Here is a 20,913-nt window from a genome sequence, read left to right as displayed (position 1 = left end):
ACTGAAGAGTGGTGGACTCTCAGACTGCTGCTTCCCCATGTCTTTTTATTTTTCTCTCTTCAACTATTATGTGAATGGTAAGCAACACTTCTCAACAGCATTTTTCTTCAATCATTCACTAAACTGCCCTAAAAAAGGGCAAATGCTACCTAACCAGTTATCAAGTGTTTCATATTTATTCCAATGGTTCAAATGTTTCTTGAATTAAAATATATTCTAAATATCACACAAACATCATGTTCAACAAGACTAGAATCAAGAATTCTGTTTTTAATTTTTTCCCCTGATATGGCTAAAACCTGGGTACAATGTTTTCTTTGAATAGAAGCAGCAGAAGAAGAAGAGTTTGGATTTATATCCCCCCTTTCTCTCCTGCAGGAGACTCAAAGGGGCTTACAATCTCCTTGCCCTTCCCCCCTCACTACAAACACCCTGTGAGGTAGGTGGGGCTGAGAGAGCTCCGAGAAGCTGTGACTAGACCAAGGTCACCCAGCTGGCATGTGTGGGAGTGCACAGGCTAATCTGAATTCCCCAGATAAGCCTCCACAGCTCAGGCGGCAGAGCGGAGAATCAAACCCGGTTCCTCCAGATTAGATACACGAGCTCTTAACCTCCTATGCCACTGCTGCTTGTTCTATCAACAACAATTTGTTTTAACAGGATTCTTGTTCTATCAAATCACACCCTGAAATATACATGGTGCGTTTCAGCATTCCATTTAGCAAAGCCTGAGTTGACAGACAATGACAGCCCAAAATCAGCCAGTAACGTTAAAGGCTGGGTGAAGATTTGAACCCAGCTCACCCTTGCCCCACAACATGTCAGAACCTGTGATAGAACCAGCACCATAGCTGCCCAGGTGACAGCTAAGGTCAGATACAGTAAGGTCAGCAAGGGAAAGCAGGAAGAGCATCCCTCTCCTGCTGCTTCCCTTGATGCTCCACCCTTGGTGTTTTTGAATGTGGCATTTGAGAGCACCATGAAAAACGTATTTCTCAGGTACCGGCCATTAATAAAGATAACTATATTTTCCAAGGTGTCTCATCAGAAAGACCGAGGGGAAGCAGGAAAAGATTTTCTTCCTGCTCATTCATCTTGTCCTGTTAACTCTCTGCCTGGATGGATTTGGCTTGGCCTACAGCAGTTGTAGTCCCAGTTCCAGGCCCACGCAGCACAGTAAGTTGCAGAGAACGAGGGAGGGATGAAATAAATGGCTTCAGTAATGAAAACCAGTATGTTTTTAAAACAAAATGAAAAAGAAAAAATTATATCCTAACAAGGAACCTAAACTTAGCAATGATCTTTCCTGATTCTCTGGTTCTCTGTTCTGTGCTACAAATTTTCATCATCAAACATCCTTTCTTAAAAGGTGGAATTTGTACCAAGTAAGTCCTATCATGAGGGTAAAAAAGTACATTTAGTAACTGCAGTTGGGGAGATAGTAATCTATAATTTTAACAATCCACGCTGCAGACAATCCAATATAACTAATTACTTGCACATCCATTCATGCAATCAGGCATCATCAAAAATCCAGCTGGTCTTTTTCATGATTTATTGAAAATAAACATCCAGCTGGATCATTGATACTCTGGCATTTAAATCTGATATGAAAGTTCGGAAATTTCTGTTCAGGTTTATAATCTTTGTCACATTTAATTCGGCTCCAGGCATTGATTGATGTTTCAGAAGATCATCCATACAGCCCTGTTTTAAAATGTGTAAAATAATTTGTAACGTGTCATTCAAAAGAACAATACTTACAGATGGGAAAGTGATACAAGATCATTAAAGGACCCTTCCAGGACACTGGAAATATCATTGCCATGAAGAGTCCTAAGAGAAGAGGAAATAACACATTAGAAAATGGCATTACCAAAAGCAATGTTAAAATACACAGATTGTAAAAACCACTCTATAGGACCCACTGGATACATCATTTAGAAAACAGTATATTTTAGCAGCTTCATAATTCATGAGTAAAATGGTTTGGGGATATGTGTTCATTGGTTCCTCTTTTTGACGAGGACAGAAAGGAAAATAGGTGCTAACAAATGGGAAACTTGTAAGGACTTGGGGGAGTCACTTCATTTCCCTTATGGGAAAATGGGAAACTTGTAAGGACTTTGGGAAGTCACTTCATTTCCCTTATCCCCTTCTCTATACTATGTTTTTCCTTCTCTTCTCCTGGGGCTCCTCATACCTTCTCCCCTTTTGCTACTTCCTTACCTCCTCCCCCTCCCCGTAGCCTCTCCCCAGGAAACAAAGTCTAACTAAGTTGAAAAGTGATGCTTTAGCATGTTGATCAAGTACGTTGTGTGGTAGTCAATGTTGGGTCCAAATGAATTGTGCAAATTGAGCACATGTCCAATTTGTCTGGTAGTCACCACTGCACCTAGGTATATCATGCAAATTACATGATAGGAAGTCACCTGGGGGTTGCTCCTCAGGGAGGAGGAAGGGGAACAGGGATACACTGGGAGACTAAAATAGCCCTGGAAAAAGCTGTCCTCCATCCTTTTACTGACAGAAACCAGGGTTTGAAGACAGGCGATATTGTTGTGGTTGCCTAGCAACTCTGAGAATGGCAAATGAGATCTCTGAAGGCATCCATTTCTTAAAAACAGTCTCTGCATTAATTATTTGGGGAAACTTAATCTCCAATGTATTATTATTATTCCTATTATGATTATTTTAATGAAATCACAGCCATCAGATTTTCAGCCGTTGTTGGCCTTCATATATATCAGGTTCTTCCCAGGAATCTAGTGTGTCACAGTATATTAGCACAGTAGATGTGCAGATCCAAGCAATATGGCCTTTGTACTTAATAGATGAAGATTTTATCAATATGTAGATGGTTTAAGTGCTGCCTAAGATTTTTTGGTTTAATTGCCGTCCAAGGTTTTTTGGATTATTGATGAAGCAATACCTGGTGACAGCAGGGTTAAAAAAAATAACTGGAAAAGATTGACCCATTGTGCCAATAATCACTGGGACCACAGCTTATTTTATTTTTCACTTGAAATATTTATACCTTACTTTATACCAAGTCTCTAGGTAGTAAACACAATAAAAGATAATGATAAAAGATCACAAAACAATCAAAGATCACAATAAAACATTAAACTATGACAATTAAAAGAAATAACAAAACCCTATCAACGTCAACCCCAAACCCCACTCCCCCAGACTTCCCCACCCTCAGACCTGCAGCTGTGGAGGGAATCGAAGAAAACGGCTGGTTTGTGCTGGTAACTACTAGTAACCTCTTGACTTTCATTCTCAGAGCTTGGTATCTATATATATAAAAAGCTAACCGTGTATTTGTTAGAGGTAGTATAACTCAGTAACTGCTGGGCCAATTCCTCTGAAAATTCCCAGCAACTATAGTCAGCCAGGTGAGAGTGTTTTCAGATGTTCACATACATGAAATTTCACACCTGGCCCAGGTAAAATGCCTTTTTCCTGGTGCTCCATGGTGAAGGACATGCAGCTGCCTGTGTGTAACTGTCACCCTTAGAATGTTCGTGCAGCTTAGAATGTTCGCTCAGATGGCCAGATATGAGCAGTGAAAACAGTACATAGGCAGTAACTTGAGTGGAAGTGAAACATATACACACACATACACATGAGGTAGAGGGAAGGGAGGGAGAGGGAGGGGTGGCATGCAAGGGAAGAGAGGGAGGGAGAGGAAAGGGACAGAGGGGGAGGCATGCAAGGGAAGAGGAGAGAGGGGAGACAGTGAGGGGTGGCATGCAAGGCAGGGGAGGCAGGGGGCCCAGCATCTTGATATGACCCACCCACCCTAGTGGAGGGAAAGGGAAGGGAGGGAGGGACGACATTCAAGGGACGGGAGGGAGGGGCCAGGCACCCTAGATTCCCTGAATACTGCGGTTACAGTTAAGAAAACCCGGCATGCATTACTCAGGAGTGAGCTCGGTACAGCAACAGTGACATACTTTGAATGGCTGCGTCGCGCCCCTCAGAGGGTTTCCTCAGAAGCGACACCCATTGCCACCAACCAAACTTACTCCCAGGTAAAGGATCATGACCAGCCAGCCTAGATGTGTGGGAGGGGTGCCTTTCCATTCCCCCCCACAAGGAATGCGGGCACACACATCAATGACATTGCACAGTATCAGGCTGAGTGTTTGCATGAGCACGTACTGCTGGCTTCTGCAATTGATTTGCTGCTACTGTTCCTTTCCCATTTCACCACAATAAGCCACAGCAACACGTGGCTGGGCCCCGCTAGTTTTGTCATAATTTCCAGTTCTTTTTCTTCAACTCTGCTGTCAATAGGTATTGCTGCATCAACAATCCACACATCTTCTTTTCAACCACTGTTACATCTGGTGTATTATGTGCCAATACCTTATCATCATCACAATTGTTGTTATTATTTAATTTTGTTCAATATCACAGCTGCCAGTTCTTTAGCTGCTTGTTGGCCTTTCATTTCTGCCTACAATGTGATCTGAAGAAGCTATTACTAAGGTGGGAAAACCAGGGAAATATCAAGAAAAGACAACCTTCACACTCTATTTTTGTTTTTATAATCTGACAGAATAGTTCAGAGTGCAGAGAACAGCAGTTGGAATTTTAGAGGAAAAATCTCTTGAGGGCATTAGTGAGCAGAGGGGTGCATAGCAGGCTGCATGTCCCTGGGACTAGATGTGCTCTCAGTTTCAGCTTCTTCACCCTCAACCATGGCCTCAAGACACTGGTTCAGAACCACTACAGATGCTTCTGGAGACTTAGATAAAGAAATATGGATGTCATCAGAACATTACGAACAGCAGGATGTGGCCGTTGATGCAATGTGGTGATCTGTTGTGCCATAGACAACTACTTTCAATACAATGAATTGCTACATGGATATCAATTCTATGTTGAACCATCAATCCTTTGAGAATCACTTATTTGCAGAAGCATATGCTAGAAAGCGTCACAAGTAAGATATAATTTGCAGTGTATAACTCAGAAATAATTTAATATTTCAGGTCTTTGGTTAATGAGTATGTACATTTTAGCTGCAACTGTGCATGGGCTAAAGCAAGCAAGTCAAAATTATCCTCATTTTTGTGTAAGAATGTGAGGTTAACTACATGACAGTTTAATAAATTAAGCTCCTGTCTCCTTGGTCAGAAAAGAGAGTGGGCTTTTGGTCTGAGATAACATGGGAACACTTGAACTCCTGTGCAAAAATGAGCAGAAGCATGAATTCAAGTGTCTCTCTTTCTGAGTTCTGTAGATTTTTGTGGATTTGGAAGCCTCCAGATTGATTTGATTTATTATGGTCTACAAAACTCTGGTGTCAGCTACAACCCTCGCCACATGTCATCTACGCTGTTATTAAAAATCAATTCTCCTAGGGAGAAAAAGTGCTTCCAAGTGACAGCGTGCAATCTGTTAGTGTCATTTATTTATTATCAGCAGTCCCAAGAGAATCTCAGAAAGGAATAATCAGCAAAAGGTTTTCCACATTTTCAGGTTTCTTTTTTTGAAAAGATACATTGTTGCTTGTCTGACTAGGTTTGATGTGCAGGTAACAGGGTCTTTTTCTTGCATGAGCTACTCCTTTCCTAATTGTTTTGTTTGCAAGGAAATTCATCAAGAGCAAAGAAGAAAATTATCTTATTTATCTGAAAGCATCCCTGAATATTAAATTTAATTTATTAATTATAGGTGCAATAATGTGTTCCATGTTCATAAGGTGAGATACTGTACTGATATTTGGGCCTCTTCACAATTACATTTTTAGGTGTACCTCCAGATATCATATCATATAGATAAGACCTGGAATTGGAAACATTTCTTGGATGTGAGAACACTCTGTGGCAAATTCAGTTTTGTTGATGTGCAATGAGCTACATTTCCTTAGGTAATTTGCAAAAATACTCTTCTTGTTATATTTTGTTAGAAGTCGCTAATGACATTTCCCAATTGTGAAACCTTCAGTATTTCAAGGGTTTTTCTTCTGGTAAAACATGCAAAGCAAATATAAGAATACTACATTTTAAAAGTGTGTAACAAATTAGTTTGATACAGGGAATACTCTAGCACTTGTCTGGGCATCTCTTCTCCCCTTCTGTCATTTCCTCTTTCCCTTCTCCAGTTGTCCCCATAACCTCTCCCCTTTTCCTGCTTCTTTCTTTCCTTACCCCCCACCCCCACCCTAACTTTAAGTCCTCCTGCCATCTTCAACTTCCCTTCCTTCCCTTCCCCAGCAGCCTCTACTTAGGAAATCTATGCCCAAATCGTAAAGTGCCAGCAGCAAGGCTGGGTCCAATTGCAAGGTGGCTTTCATGTTGGTGGTTGCTGTTGAATAGTAGTAAATAGTTGGGCTTGCCAGTGCTTGCTAGTGAGCCTATCAACAATGAGTCTGCTCTCATAGGCCCAGAGAAGTCTCTGTCTCCCTCACCTTTTACTGAGAGAAACCAAGGGCTAAAAGTTAGCAATATTGTTGTGGTTGCCTAGCAACACCTACAATTGCCACTGCATTCATTTCTTAAAGCTACAGGCACTGCTTCTATGATTGAGGGGGTTGTAAATGCAAAATGCATTTCTGCCCTCAACTTTGAAAAAAAAAAGATTTGTCTTCTCTGTCCATGGCTCCAATCTCTAAATTTAAGTATCCAAAGATTTGATCATGTTGCGAATTAGATATATCAACAAGCACAATTCCACAGGGACTTGTGGGTGGCATCTCCCTTTCCTTCCCCACTATTTTCACTTTTGCTCCCTGGAAAGCTCCCACAGCCTCTTCTGTTTCCTTTCACAAATGCCCCTAGTACTGTGTTGGGAAGGAAAAACCGAGCAGAGGGCAGAAAAGACTCCCTCCTCTCTTTGCTTCATGATGGTCCTGGATCAGAATCAGATCCCCATGGTCCAGTTCAAAGGAGCATCTGGCCAGGAACTCACTTTTTAAAATAGTGGCATGTCCACAGAGTGAACCCAGAGATAGCCATCATGTCTGAATGGGCCCTCTGTTGAGACAAGATGAACCCAGAGATACCCATCATGTCTGAATGGGCCCTCTGTTGAGACAAGATGAGGCCGTTTCCGCATGAAGGCGGAAACGGCCGGGTTGGCCGTTCCGACGCCGACCCGACGATACGCACGGACGGTCCTGGGAACAGCTGGGCAGCCGACCCGTTTCCGACGCCGACCCGACGATCCGCACGGACGGTCCTGGGAACAGCTGGGCAGTCGGTGCCACGGAGCGCCAGCGCCCGGCCGACCCGGCATGTCCCCGGGCCTCCGGTGCGTCGCCGAGGCCTGGGGACACGCCCCCCTGGCCCTGCGCGCCTGCTCCAGCGGCGCAGGGCAGAAGTGTCCCAGGCGCCTGGCGACGCGCCGAGCAGGGTGGAAATGAAGATGCCGAGGTGGGGGGAGAAGCGCCGTGAAGCTGCTGCCGTTCACTCGGCAGCGGCTTCCGCCGGCGGCGTTCAAAAAGCTGGGAAGCTCTGGGGCTGCGGCTTCCAGGCAGGCGGCCTTCGGCTGCGTTGCAGCTCATGCCTCCGTGCAAATGGCGGCCTGGAGACGGCGTTTTTACCGACTCCAGGCCGCCATTTAATGCCCGTGCGGAAATGGCCTGAGATAATGCTGGTTGCAAAGATGGCAGTGTTGGTAGGATTGATTTAACAACTTTAGATTAGGTCAAGCTTTCTTTAACAGACCAAGAAAAGTGGTGGATGCAGCCTTGTTGATGAAGGAAGAATGAAGCCTTGTTACCTTCCTTTAATAAACTGACTTTTCAGATTATGTTGATCTAGTTATGCTGATGCATGATACTGGGAGATTATTTCAGAGCACAGCCGAGTTGGGTTGCAGTAGAACAGCTAAGTTCCAGTCCAGTAGCATTTTAGAGATCAACACAACAGACCCAAAAAACCTTCTCGGTTTTTCTAAGGTGCCAGTGGTGTGGAATCTAACTTGAAAATTAGACTGCTATAATGTGCTTTGCATGTAGACTCAGAAATTACAATAGGAACCAAATGTGGTTGCTTCACAAAGTGCACTAGTTACTTCAATGTGCTGATTATCACCTTTAAAGGCCTTTATAGGGTGGGATCTTCCTACCTAATTACTAGTGCCTCTTGACATACCTGTGCACCAACCAAACTCCTCAGACAGTGCCTTCCCTTAGGTTAGCTCCTTTTGTGACAACTAGAACAAAGACATTTTTATAATAGGGTCAGTATTAGGGTAAAGCCTATCAAAACTGGCATGGCAGTTACCCTTTGCGTCCTGGTTTTCAGAAGGTATGCAAGAGTATAATCTTTGGAGGGTAAGTCATGTTCGGGGCTGTTTCTGATGTGATTTGGTTAAATGTTTGTTGTATGTGGTAATGTTTCTATACAGTCTTACTAATGCAGTTTGGTTGTTGCTTATATAAGCTGCCAGAGGCCCTTTCTGCACATGCGAGGATCCGAGCCTCTGCTGGCATAATTTTGGCCTGAGGAGGCACTGGCCGGCACTTCCCCCTCAGATGGAGAGGCGGATGGCTCCATATGGAGCCGTCTCTGGTCGCCCCCCCTCCACTCACCGTCCCGTCCTTCGTCGCTCTGGAGCAGGGGTAGGGAACCTTTAACACTCAAAGAGCCATTTGGACCCGTTTTCCATGGGAAAAGAAAACACTTGGAGCCGCAAATAATTTTTGACATTTAAAATAAAGATAACACTATATATATAGGTTTTTTAAAACCTTTTACTCCGCTCATTCTGAGAAGCGCATGGTTCGTCCGCCCTGCTGCAGGCGGAGCAGGGAATAGAGGCCAGCGGCTCGGCCTGCGCCGGCCGGAAGCCTGCGGCTCAATGGGGCAGGCGAGAGAGAGGAAGCCAGTGGCGGCCCAGCCCGGCCCAGCGGGCAGTTAGTGCGCCCACCCTGCTGCCTGCAGGGCGAGGCAGAATGGGACCAGCGGCCGGTTGCGTGGAGCAGGGTGCAAGGCAGAAGAGCCGCTGTCGGCTCGGCCGCAGGTTCCCTACCCCTGCTCTGGAGGGCTGCAGGGACCCGCCCACACTGCCCTCTGGCCTCCAGGGGTTGAAGGGCAGCGTGGGCGGGGCTCTGCAGCCCTCTAGAGCGACGAAGGACAGGACGGTGAGTGGAGGGGGGAAGCAGCGTCTTCCCGCCCGGTGCTGTTCACACCGCGCTGACGGGAAGGCGGTGCTTTAGAAAACCCTAGCTGGATTTTGCCAGGATAATAGGGCGGCTTCATTGCTGCTCGGAAGCGACAGGAGGGAGGTGCTCCTGCAATGCAGCAGCACCTCCTGTGCGAACAGCCACCCAGGGACGGCGTTTTTGATGTAAATCGCCCATGTGAAAAGGGCCAGAGTCTGAGGAAAAAAGGCAGAATAAAAATATTTTTAAATAAGTAAGCAAACAAAAACAACCACAATCTCCAACTGTCTGCCATTCAACCTTTTCTGCATGTCTCCCGTAAAGCCTGTTCATTGACCAAGATGGAACACTGCCTATTGTGCAAGGAGAAAGACAGAAGGTTGCAGGAAACATGTGGGTGGTTTAACCCACACGCTCCTGGCACTTCATGCTTCCATATTTCATCTGATCGTGATGACACTAGCTATAGAAATGAAGGGAAAATGCTACAAATATGCATGATAAACTACTCATCTATTTGCTAGAGCTTTTCTTTTTGCTTCCCAGGGCAGGTCCATGGAAAAGTCAGTAAGGTCAAAGGAACAGGACACAGAGTTTTTGCTTGTGCACTCTCTTCCTTTGCAGTAAACCAGCAGGCCATTCTAGTTACCAGCCACTACACTACTGTGTAAGAGAATTTCATTGTACCAATGTTATTCTGCTAGAAAAGGGAGCAGAAACATAAGACACAGGTTTTCTTCTGAACATCCCACTTCGGACTTCTTCATCATCTTTCAAATTAATCCCACTCTGGACTTCTTCATCATCTTTCAAATTAATAATTCTTTTAACACTCCAAAGGATCTCACGGTCTGTATCGCCCAGCCCAACGCCTTCACCTTAAGCGCCAGTGGTTATATATTATTTCCATATCTCGAAGCACATTGGAGCCAATTGCCTGAAATCTTTTTAACATCTTGTAAGGATCTCTGGCACGTCTGTAATGCCAGCCCAACGCTTCACCTACAAGCCAGGCTATAGGCTATTTTACATCTCAGTACGGGGTACACGGGTTTGCACTGCCCAAAGTGTGTCATTATGATAGTGAGTCAAGTGAAAGCCATCTGCTCCTTAAAAATGCTGCTGTCACCTACAGCCTCGCAAACTTTAATCCAGACACAGTGATACTTACAGCACTCGGAGAGACCTGAGCCCATTGAACGCATGAACTGGGATACACCGTAGCCTGTTGTAACTCAGAATCCTAAAAAAACCAGAGAAAACAGTGTCCATGTCTTTGCCTTTCATTCAGTGAAGCACAAGCAGAGTGGAATTTATTAACCCAGAAGTATTAAGTAGTCACTGCTTAACGCAATCAATTTCACACCAAGCAATGATTAGAGCTGATGCCAGAAGAACTGAATACTTACAGTGTTGAGAGCTGTGTCATATTACTGAAGGTGTAATTGGTCAACATGCTGATGCTATTGTTGCTCAAGTCACTGAAGGAAGACACAGACATAAAGGTCATTGATGCCATCCATGCTGAAAACAAGTCTTTTTGCAATGCTAGATCAGAACCAAGAAGCAAGGTTTTCAAAACAAGATATTAACAATGGCCAATTCACTCATGCTCAGCAAACCAAATCAAGAACTGGCACATCAACAGTGAAAGTATTCAAAATTTCAAACACAAAAAATATTAGTGCCTGATGAGATAGATTAAATGGGGAAGGTGGCCTTTTTCATATCATGGAAGTCAGGCTTAGGTTAGCACACAATGAAATATTTTTATATATATATTTAAAAACCAAGTTAAATAACATATGTACTGAAACTTTCCAAATAAAAAACTTAATACTGTTACCAGCAGGGAGGGCACTGAACATTTTGCACCTTCTCCATGTGTTCCACTAGGTCAGGAAACAAGATTATCACCCTGCCTCAAAACAATGATGCAAAGGGTAATCCCTGTTTCTAAATGCAATTAGTGGACTTATGTTTTCTAACTTCTAGAGTGAAACCAAGAGCCTACCATGCAAAATAACAGTATTTCTGCAAAGATGACTCTTAGTAATGTGCATGTGTCAGTCAGCCACAAGTATCACTTTACAGGAACACATGCTACATCTTTACAATGCAAAATGGTAGAAATATTTTTGTTGGGGTGATACTACATGCTGAGATACTTACATCAGTGTCAAATGTCTGAACATGGATAGCTCCTTTGGCACAGCAGACAAATGATTTCCTTCCAGATATCTGAAAATAATTTTTGATAATTATAATCTATTGTCACTTCTGTAAATATATAAAAATTAGGATGCTAAACAATTTGGGCAAAGTATTTTACGAATGAGCAGCAACTGGTACAGGGATTAAATAAAAACTTGTTTATATTCAGTTTGCTTTATTTATCAATGTTATTGGTTTTCCTTCTGTTTGTTATCATGTCTGCTTGGATTATTTACTATATTCTTTGCTTCTATTGGCTTCAATAGTAAACACTTTTCCCCCTCACCCAACTGGAATGACATTCTCAGGGATTGTAGCCTGCATCTACGGAACATTGTCTGGCAAATTTCAAACACATAAGAGAAAATTGTTCAATTGTATTGCCAAATAAAGCAAAATATATATCTAGGTCCTTGAGTTCTCCCATCCAATTGGAATTAAAACCTTTCTGGTTGCATCTTTCACTAAATCTTTCACTCCTTCTAGACTATTAAGAGAAAGCATACTATTTAATTTCATAGGCAATTAAACCATACTTGCAGAGCGGGCATTTGGCATCCCAAGAATGCAAACATTAAGTCAAATAAATATTCCCTTAGTTTAACAATAGAAATGCAAAGCAAGTCACACAGAACTCACAAATGCAAGTCTCTCAATGAAACAGAATTTGACATGGAAAGGAAAATGGCAAGTCCAGGCTTACTTGTATGTAATTTTCATTACCTATGCATGCATTCTCTGTCCCCTCTCCAACTACCCTTGTTGAGTTGAAATAACATCAGTGAGGTACCACAGAACAGAGGATTATTGATATCATCTTACTATATTTGACCGTCGTTGCAGGGAACCAAAAGACTCCATGTGGGGACCAAAAGACTCACCCCTTTGCTCACTGGGCCACCCACTTGCTTGCTCCTGTTCCCGCATCTGCTTGCTATTCTGCCTCTATGGCTCATGCAGCGGGAGTGCACTCTTTTCATCTCTACCATCCACATCAAGCTGCCCCCACACTTCTCATGTGGTGGCAGTGGGCACTTCCTTCCCTCCCTGCCTCACCTTCATCATTGCTCCCACTTCAAAGCTCTTTAATAGCAGGGGGCAACTGTTTCCTCCCCTTCCCTGCTTATGCTCAGGGGTCTACAACCTCTGCAGCTCTGGAACCACATGCATGCTCTTCGTCTGGCTCTGTACTCGCGACTCCCAAGTGCGTGGCTGGTTAGTGCAGCTTTCAAAGGGCAAGGGATCAAGGGGCAGAGTGGAGTGGCCAGGAGGGCCTTCCCTTCCCCTTCGGCTCCTAGCAGGGGCCAGTCAGACCTCATCCCCGCCTGTTCACTCCTCCTCCTCTCTCCTCTGGAGTCTGAGAGCTTCAAGATCCAGAGAGGGGAGGGGGGATGCACCACAAAGTCCCACCACGGAGTGCTTCAAACAAGGAGAGAAGAACAACAAACCAGGAGCACTTAAGAACATAAGAACATAAGAACATAAGAACAAGCCAGCTGGATCAGACCAAAGTCCATCTAGTCCAGCTCTCTGCTACTCGCAGTGGCCCACCAGGTGCCTTTGGGAGCTCACATGTAGGATGTGAACGCATAGTAGCCTCTCTGGCTGTTGCTCCCGCATCCACCTGGTCATTGTTATAAGGCATTTGTACCCAATCTCAGATCAAAGGGGATCAAGATTGAGTAGCCATAGATCGACTTCTCCTCCATAAATCTGTCCAAGCCCTCTCCCCTTTAAAGCTTACATCCTAGGTTAGTAGCCATCCACCCACCTCTCCCTGTGGTAGCATAATATTCCAAACACCAATGTCGCGTTAGGTGAAGAAGTGTTTCCTTTTATTAGTCCTAATTCTTCCCCCCAGCATTTCTCAAATGGAATGCCCCTGGTTCTAGTATTGATAGAGAAGAGAAAGAGAAAAATTTCTCTCTGGGTCAACATTTTCTTAGTCTCCATGCATAATTTTTTTTGTAGACTTCAATCATATCCCCCTCAGTCAGCCTCCTCTCTCTCCAAACTAGCAAGAGGTCCCAACGCTGCAGCCTCCTCCTCGCGGAAGGTGTGCTCCAGTCCCTCAATCATCCTTGTTGCCCTTCTCTGTCACTTTTTTTTCCTCTCCTCAGTAATAACTCCTTTTTTTGAGATATGTGCTGCTTACCAGAACTGGACATTAACAGTAATACCTCCAAGTGCGGGAAGTGTCGCATCTCACTGCTTCTATATAAGGGTACATGACAATCTTTGCAGTTTTATTATCAATTCCTTTTTCTAATGATCCCCAGCATAGAGTTTGCCTTTTTTTCACAGCTGCCATGTATTTTCGAGTTGACATTCCTATGGAACTATCAACTAAGGCGCCCATTTTTCAATCCCTTTCCTCCTGGCTAGTCTGTGACTGATAGCACTGGACCCCTGCTTAGCGATGTATGTGAAGTTTGGATTTTTTGCCCTCTAATGTGCAATTTCAACTTTACATTTTGCTACATACTGAAACTTGCATTTTGCCATTTCCTAGAGCCCACTCACCCTGAATTTATCATAAGGTCGCTTGGAGCTCCTGCATGATCCTTTGTGGTTCTCACCAACTTGCCCTACAGAATGGTGGTATCATCTGCAGAACTTGGCCACCACGCTTACCCACCCCTACTTCCAGGTCATTTTATGAATAGGTTAAAGAGCTACTGGTCCCCAAAGCGGATCCTCCTTGGGGTAGACACCACTCCCGACATCTCCGTCCATTGTGAGAACTTCCCATTTATATCCACTCTTTGTTTCCTGTTTCTCAACCAGTTTTTAATCCATGGGAGGGACTTCCCCTCTTGTTCCTTCATTTGCTGAGTTTTCTCAACAGTCTCTGGTGAGAGGAACCTTTGTCAAAAGCTTCCTTTTGGAAATCCAAGTAGAATTAATGTCCACTGGTTCACCCCTGTCCCACATGCCTGTTTACACCTCTCAAAGGAACTCTAGTAAGTTTGTAGAGACAGGGTTTGCCTCTCGCACAAAGCCATGACTGACTCTTTTCTCAGCAGGAGTCCTTGCTTTTCTGCTATACATGTTTTATAATTTTTATCTTTAAATGATAGATTCTACTAATTTACACCAGGAACAGATGTCAAACTGACTGGCCTTGTAATTTCCGGATTACCCCTAGATCCTTTCTTAAAGATTAGTTAGCTGACATTGTGCCATCTTCCAGTCTTCTCAGGGATGGAGCCTTGATTTCTAGGGGATAAGTTGTGCATATTAAAAGTGAGAATAAAGTACTCAACAATTTCATGCTTGAGCTCTTTTTTAAGAACTCTTGGGTGAATGCAATCTGGGCCAGGGGATTTGGTAACATTTAGTTTATCAATGGCTGCCACAGAACCTTCTTCCTTGTCTATCACTATCTTCGCTAGTTCCCTGCAGTTAGCCTCCTAAGAAGCTTGGGTTCTGGAGTGCAGGAATGTTCCTCACTCCTCCTCTTGGGTGAAGACAGATGCAAAGAATTCATTCAGCTTCTCTGCAATCTCCCTGCCATCTTTTAGGGCACACACCCTTTGTTCCTTTGTCATCTAACGGACTGCAAGCTTCCCCTTGCTGGCTTCCCTCTGCTTTTTGATGTAAACTTGAAGAACTTGTTTGTTGCTGGTCTTGATGTTAAGCAGCCAAAATGCGTTAACCTCATAATCCTTTTTTGCCTCCCCTTACAGCTAATCCTTGCTTCTCTTTTTTGCCACCATTTTGTGTTCCCTCTCATATTCTCTCTATATCAGCCAAACTGGACTTCCATTTTCTAAAAGACATTTTCTTTTTTTTCTGATAATTTCCCTCAACCTCCTCTTGTTAACCATGGTGGCTTTTCTTTTGGTGCTGCCTTTTTTTCTAACCTGTGGAACCACATTCCAGCTGAGCTTTTATTACTGTGTTTTAAAATAACCTCCAAGCATCCCTGAACAGTTTTCTTGACTCTCTTGATTTTCCCTTTCAGCTTCCCTGCGCACTATCCCCTCATCTTTGAGAGAGAATTTCCCTTCTCGAAGGCGAGATGTAACTCATGACATTAGTAGTTACCCCACTTAGTTAGCAAGATGCTAAAGGATAACTGAATCTGACAACATTGTGAATTGCAGCTATTTCCCCTATCGGCTCAACAAACACTGACTTCCTGCACCGGGTCCTGGGTCCCCACATGGAATTAAATCTAGGATCACACCTCCTCCCTGGTTGGTTCCCGCAAACCATCTGCCTCCTAAGCCACAGTCATTTTAGCATATCCAGGAATATGCTCTCCTACTACTATGACCTGAACATGCATTTTTTCCTGTAGTTTATATGGGGATGAGTTAAAATCACCCATTACCACTACATTTTGTTTTCCTTGTTGGCCTCTCTAATTTCCCTAGAGTTTCCATCTCAGAATCCCTCTTGTACGCTTTCGGTCGGGGGACGATAATATATTCCCTAAAGACATTAAACTGTCCTTCACACCTGGTATTGATATCCACACATTGATTCTGTAGGGGAACCAGCTCCCCCCCTTTGCATTGTCTATTTTATGTGTGATACTATGCTCCTCTTTGATGTAAAGGGCAACTCCAACTTTAATCGCCTCTGTCCTATCCTTCCTATAGAGCCTGTAGCCTGGTATAGCAGCATCCCACCTTGGTTCTCCTCATTCCACCATGTCTCTATATTACCCACTTCATATCAAAGTCCCTCCTTCAAAACTCTGTACTCTAAGCTCTCCCCATTTTTTTGGGGTCGAGATGCTTCTACTATTAGCATAGAGACACCTATGGGTATACCCTGTCTCTGTCCTTAACCTGGGATTTATGTGCTTTACCCCTCAAGTCTCTTTGTAGACACTATCCCTTGTCACTTCGCATATCGCTATGTTCCTTGCTTGTATGTGGTTGATTTCAGAAAAACCTCCCTCTGCCTCAGCCATCCCCATAGATACTGTTATTCCGAACAGAAGTCACCTCAGCTCCTGTCGGCTTTCCCCAGTATTGATCAGTTTAAAGCTGTTCTGCCACCTTTTAATGTTGAGCCAGCAGCCTGGTTCCCTCTTTGGTTAAGATGAAGCCCGGCCCGTTTAGTACCGAGCTGCTTGTCCCAAAAGGTTCCCCAGTTCCTGACAAAATCTGAAACCCTCTGCCCTTACACCACCTTCCTCATCCACGCATTGAGACCCTGTATCTCCGGCTTGCCTGGCCCTCTTGCGCGTGGAACGGGTAGCATTTCTGAGAATGCCACCTTGGAGGTCCTGGACTTCAACCTGTTTCCTAGCAGCCTAAATTTAGCTTCCAGAACCTCCCGCTACATTTCCCAATATGCGTTGGTGCCAATGTGGACCACAACTGCTGACTCCACCCCAGCACTGTCTAAAGCCTATCTAGGCCAGGCGTGACATCCATGACCTCCGGCACCAGGCAGGCAAGTCATGTCGCGGTCATCACGCCTCTCACAAACCCAACTCTCTACATTTCTAATGATCAATCACCCACTACAAGGAGCCCCCCACGCTCCCGAGGGGGTATCCTCAGTGCTTGGCGGGATAGCCTGATCACCAGTTAAGGAAGGGATCCCATCTAAGGGAGCATCTTCCCACCTCGAACTGGCACCCTCCATCCCCAAGGCCTTGTTCTCCCGCTGACATCTGAAGAGATGTCACCTTGGGAGTGGGACCCGCTGTTAGGTCCCTGAAAGCCTCTCGTCTGTCACCCTCTCTCTGCCTCTTTCAGCTTCTCCAGGTCTGCCACCTTGGCTTCAAGAGAGCATACCGTTCCTTGAGTTGCCAGGAGCTCGATAGCGAAGGGGGCACCCGACTTCTGTCCCTGGTGGCGGATAGTCATACATGTGACACTCAGTGCAAAACACTGGAACGCCCCCCCCCCCCTGCTGGCTTTCTGCTTCCCTACCTCATTTGTCTAGACATTTAAATATTAAGCACTTTAGTCACTGCCCCCCTGGAGCTATCTGCACGTACTATCTGTCAAATATGTCCTTATTAATTTAAAAAAACAAAAAAATCAAATTAAAATTAAAATTGGTTCCAGAGACTGAACTAAAGCCCCACCTCTAGGACAAAAGCCCCACCTCTCAGGACAAAGAGGAACAAGAGATGAACTCTGTTAACCCCTGTTAAGCCCCACCTTCCACATTCAGCAGCCTTACAAGGAGAAAAAGAGATAACCCCTGTTAAAATAACACTGTTTTAAAAGCTGTGGCTTTGAGAAAAGCCCTCCAAAATGAACACCAGCAGGTCACTCTGCTCTTCCTGGCCAAGTCTCTTCTGCTGCTACTCCTCTCTGCTGGTTCCAGAGACTGAACTAAAGCCCCACCTCTAGGACAAAAGCCCCACCTCTAGGACAAAAGCCCCACCTCTCAGGACAAAGAGGAACAAGAGATGAACTCTGTTAACCCCTGTTAAGCCCCACCTTCCAGATTCAGCAGCCTAACAAGGAGAAAAAGAGATAACCCCTGTTAAAATAACACTGTTTTAAAAGCTGTGGCTTTGAGAAAAGCCCTCCAAAATGAACTCTGCTCTTCCTGGCCAAGTCACTTCTACTGCCACCTCCCCGCAAGATCTGAACGGTGACTGACAGCTCAAGCCCCGCCTCCCATTCGCCTTCCTTGTTCTCCATTGGTCCCTAATGCACAAGGGCCCGCCTGCTTTTTAGTCTTTCTATCAGAAACACTGATGTAATTCTCACACCAATTCTATGGAAACAGAGACACGGCGACACGGGACTTTCTGGGCAACAAAGTTTTCATTCGCCTTTTTGCCGCTGCCTGGAAAGGGACTTTTAAAATTGGAACTGCAAGTACCAGAATGCACAGAGGTGATAGCGAGGAGAATTAGAAAATAGGGGCGGGGGAATAGAGCAAGGGGGGAAGGGAAAGCGAGCCAAGTAGAGCTTATAGGAGGCATAGGAGGAGCTCGCGCCTGCGACAAAAAGCCCTGGTGGCGTATTTTTCCCCAACAGGCGAAGGTGGCGACTGAGGCGGAAGGGGCTTTATGCCTGTTAAGGGTTGGTCTGACACAGTCCGAGAAGACTGGTGGAGCCGGCTTGGTAAGGTTGAAGGGGTTTTTGGTTATTATTTTTTAAGAGTTCAAAATGTTCAAAATATGTTCTTTACATAAATAAAATAAGCAACACACTATAATTGTTTATACAAAGCGTAAAGGTAAAAAAACAATATGTACAGTGTTATCTTCATTTTAAATGTCAAAAAGTATTTGTGGCTCCAAGTGTTTTCTTTTCCATGGAAAACAGGTCTAAATGGCTCTTCAGGTGTTAAAGGTTGCCAAACCCTGTGCTAGCTTCTGTTGCCACCCCTTCACAGTTCACATGATGGTGACGGTGGCAGCTCCTTTCTTGGCCACCTGCATTGCTGCCCCTGCATTACAGTAGGGAGGGAGGGACAGTGGCCTCTACACCTGATTCTCCCCCCCCCCCTTGCTCACTCACCTGCCAACATCACCATTACCACTTTTTGTAGGGGCATGCTTTAATTTGAAGCCAAGTTAAAATACGACTAAAACTGTATTCACAACAGACCAAAACACCCCCACAACAGTTCTAAATATCCTACAAGAAAAATTAACAACTTGAATTCATATTAAACATGATTTAGGGAGATGTGACTATTAGTTATCCAACTGATGGAATGGTTGCTTGAATGCCCTTTTGCTTCCCTTGCAAATCAATGGAGTGCCGGGAGAACATGGCTGCAGTGTTTTGTTGGTTTCTTAACTGGAAGGGCAGACAATGAAAATGAGAGGTTTCTTTTGCACAGATTTGAAATAAATCATTTAACTCTTCTACAGATTGCATTAACAAAGAATTGTGGAAAGAAATCACAGATGTCCTTGGTCTAAGGTTGTGCTTAATTAAAGCTATTTAAAAGGACTTCAAATGCTAATTGACCTCATTAGAATTATTTCTGCCCTCTGACGGCAAATTGCTCATCCAGGCAATATTTCAATAACACACCAGAAGCTGACTCAGTCTAGCTGTGCTAATCCATACAAACATTTACTTTAACTGCTTAGTAAAAGTGCAAAATGAATATGCAATGTCTGGCATAACTGAGGCAGCATTATTTAAGATATACATGCAAAGTTAGAAATTACTGAGGCTGTATTTTAATTTTACAAAATGCATTACTGTAAAAATCTGCTTCAAAGGAACATGTAGGATCATTAAAATCTATACATGACTACAGTAGTGCTGGTTCAGATTTTCACCACCCAATACTACTAATGCAAAAAGCAAGCTATTGAGACATGCAAAAGGCACCTTATTCTATTTTAGCTTGTTCTGATGCCAATTCACAGCCACTATTCTTCCAAGCTGCTAGTGCTTTGACACCTAAGGTTCTTTCTCATCACAACATAAACCGAATGGGAGCCAGCATGACAGTGGTAGCGAACCTTTGGCACTCCAGATGTTATGGACTACGATTCCCATCAGCCTCTGCCAGCATGGCCAATTGGCCATACTGGCAGGGGCTGATGGGAATTGTGGTCCATAACATCTGGAGTGCCAAAGGTTCGCCACCACAGCAGCATGATGTAGTGCTAAAGGTGTTAGCAGTGATGTAGGTATAGATTTTTATAGGGTGGGTTCGGGGGGTGGGGCCATGCCTCCCCAAGCCCCACCCCTGGCCTCAGTGCTTATAAAAGCAGCTCGCCGGGGATGGCAGACTCCCCTGCCCCCCCACTCCCACTGGCGGGTCTCCCAGCCAGCAGCCCCTTCTGCCCTCCCCTCTGGGCAGAGGCGTAGCTAGGGAAAATGGAGCCCAGTGCAAAATCTGAGTTTTGCACCCCCCCCCCCCATGGGCAGCTGCTGTGAAGCTGGAATCTACCCCCAAATGTGGATTTCCTTTAAATCCACCTTAAAGGGAGAATCTGGGGTCCCCAGTTTAAACAACATTGAAAGTGATGCTGTTTTGGGGTGGATTATCCCCCACCCTGAAACAGCAACACTTTCAATGTTGTTTTAATGGGGACCTCAGATTCTCTCTTTAAATCCATGCCGAAGGGGTTGGATTTAAAAGGAGAATCTGGGAAATTTTGGGGGGGGGGGCCTGCTATCAGGGGTGCAATTGTTGAGCTAGCAGCACCAAGCTTTCAGGGTATCTTTAAGAGACTCTCTAGTGATACCATGGAGTTTGGTTGAGAGGAGGTTGGTTCAGAAGTCCAAAGGTTATGGACCCTCAAAGGGTGCAGCCCCTATCTTCTATTAGCTCCCAGTGGAAACAATGGGGATGACTTTACTTTGGGAGTCCATAACTTTGGACCCCTGAACCAAACCTCACCAAACCTGGGTGGTATCATTCAGGAGAGTTTCCAGAAAAGTCCCAGAAATTGTGGTGCCATAAAAAACTGTATCCTGCAGGCCAAAAACTGAAAAAACACTAAAAAATACAAAAAACCTACAAACAGGGGGCAGAGCTTTGGACATGTAATGGGTGGGTTGAACCCGGGAAACTCCCCCCTTACCTACGTCCTTGAGTGTTGGGTGGTTTCTGCATGGGTTGAAAGCAACAGCTTCAGCCTGGTAAAACACTGTTTTGGCAGGGAC

At 44.6% G+C, this 20,913-nt stretch overlaps 1 protein-coding gene across 2 annotated transcripts in view; it reads right to left on the bottom strand.

Moving 5' to 3' along the window:
• The window catches only part of SLIT3 (slit guidance ligand 3), a 585,281-nt gene that overhangs the window by 102,497 nt on the left and 461,871 nt on the right, over positions 1-20,913 (bottom strand). For both annotated transcript variants that reach the window (XM_048487936.1, XM_048487937.1), the window contains 4 exons: positions 11,300-11,368; positions 10,537-10,608; positions 10,299-10,370; positions 1,765-1,836 (listed from right to left, as the gene is read on the bottom strand). In XM_048487936.1, coding sequence (XP_048343893.1) covers positions 1,765-1,836; positions 10,299-10,370; positions 10,537-10,608; positions 11,300-11,368 — 285 coding nt within the window. The remainder of the gene's footprint in view (positions 1-1,764; positions 1,837-10,298; positions 10,371-10,536; positions 10,609-11,299; positions 11,369-20,913) is intronic.

The sequence above is a fragment of the Sphaerodactylus townsendi genome, linkage group LG03 (genome assembly GCF_021028975.2).
Source record: "Sphaerodactylus townsendi isolate TG3544 linkage group LG03, MPM_Stown_v2.3, whole genome shotgun sequence".
Lineage (NCBI taxonomy): Eukaryota > Metazoa > Chordata > Lepidosauria > Squamata > Sphaerodactylidae > Sphaerodactylus > Sphaerodactylus townsendi.
The sequence above is the reverse complement of the archived record's forward strand: the minus strand, read 5'-3'. Positions and strand labels throughout refer to the sequence as shown.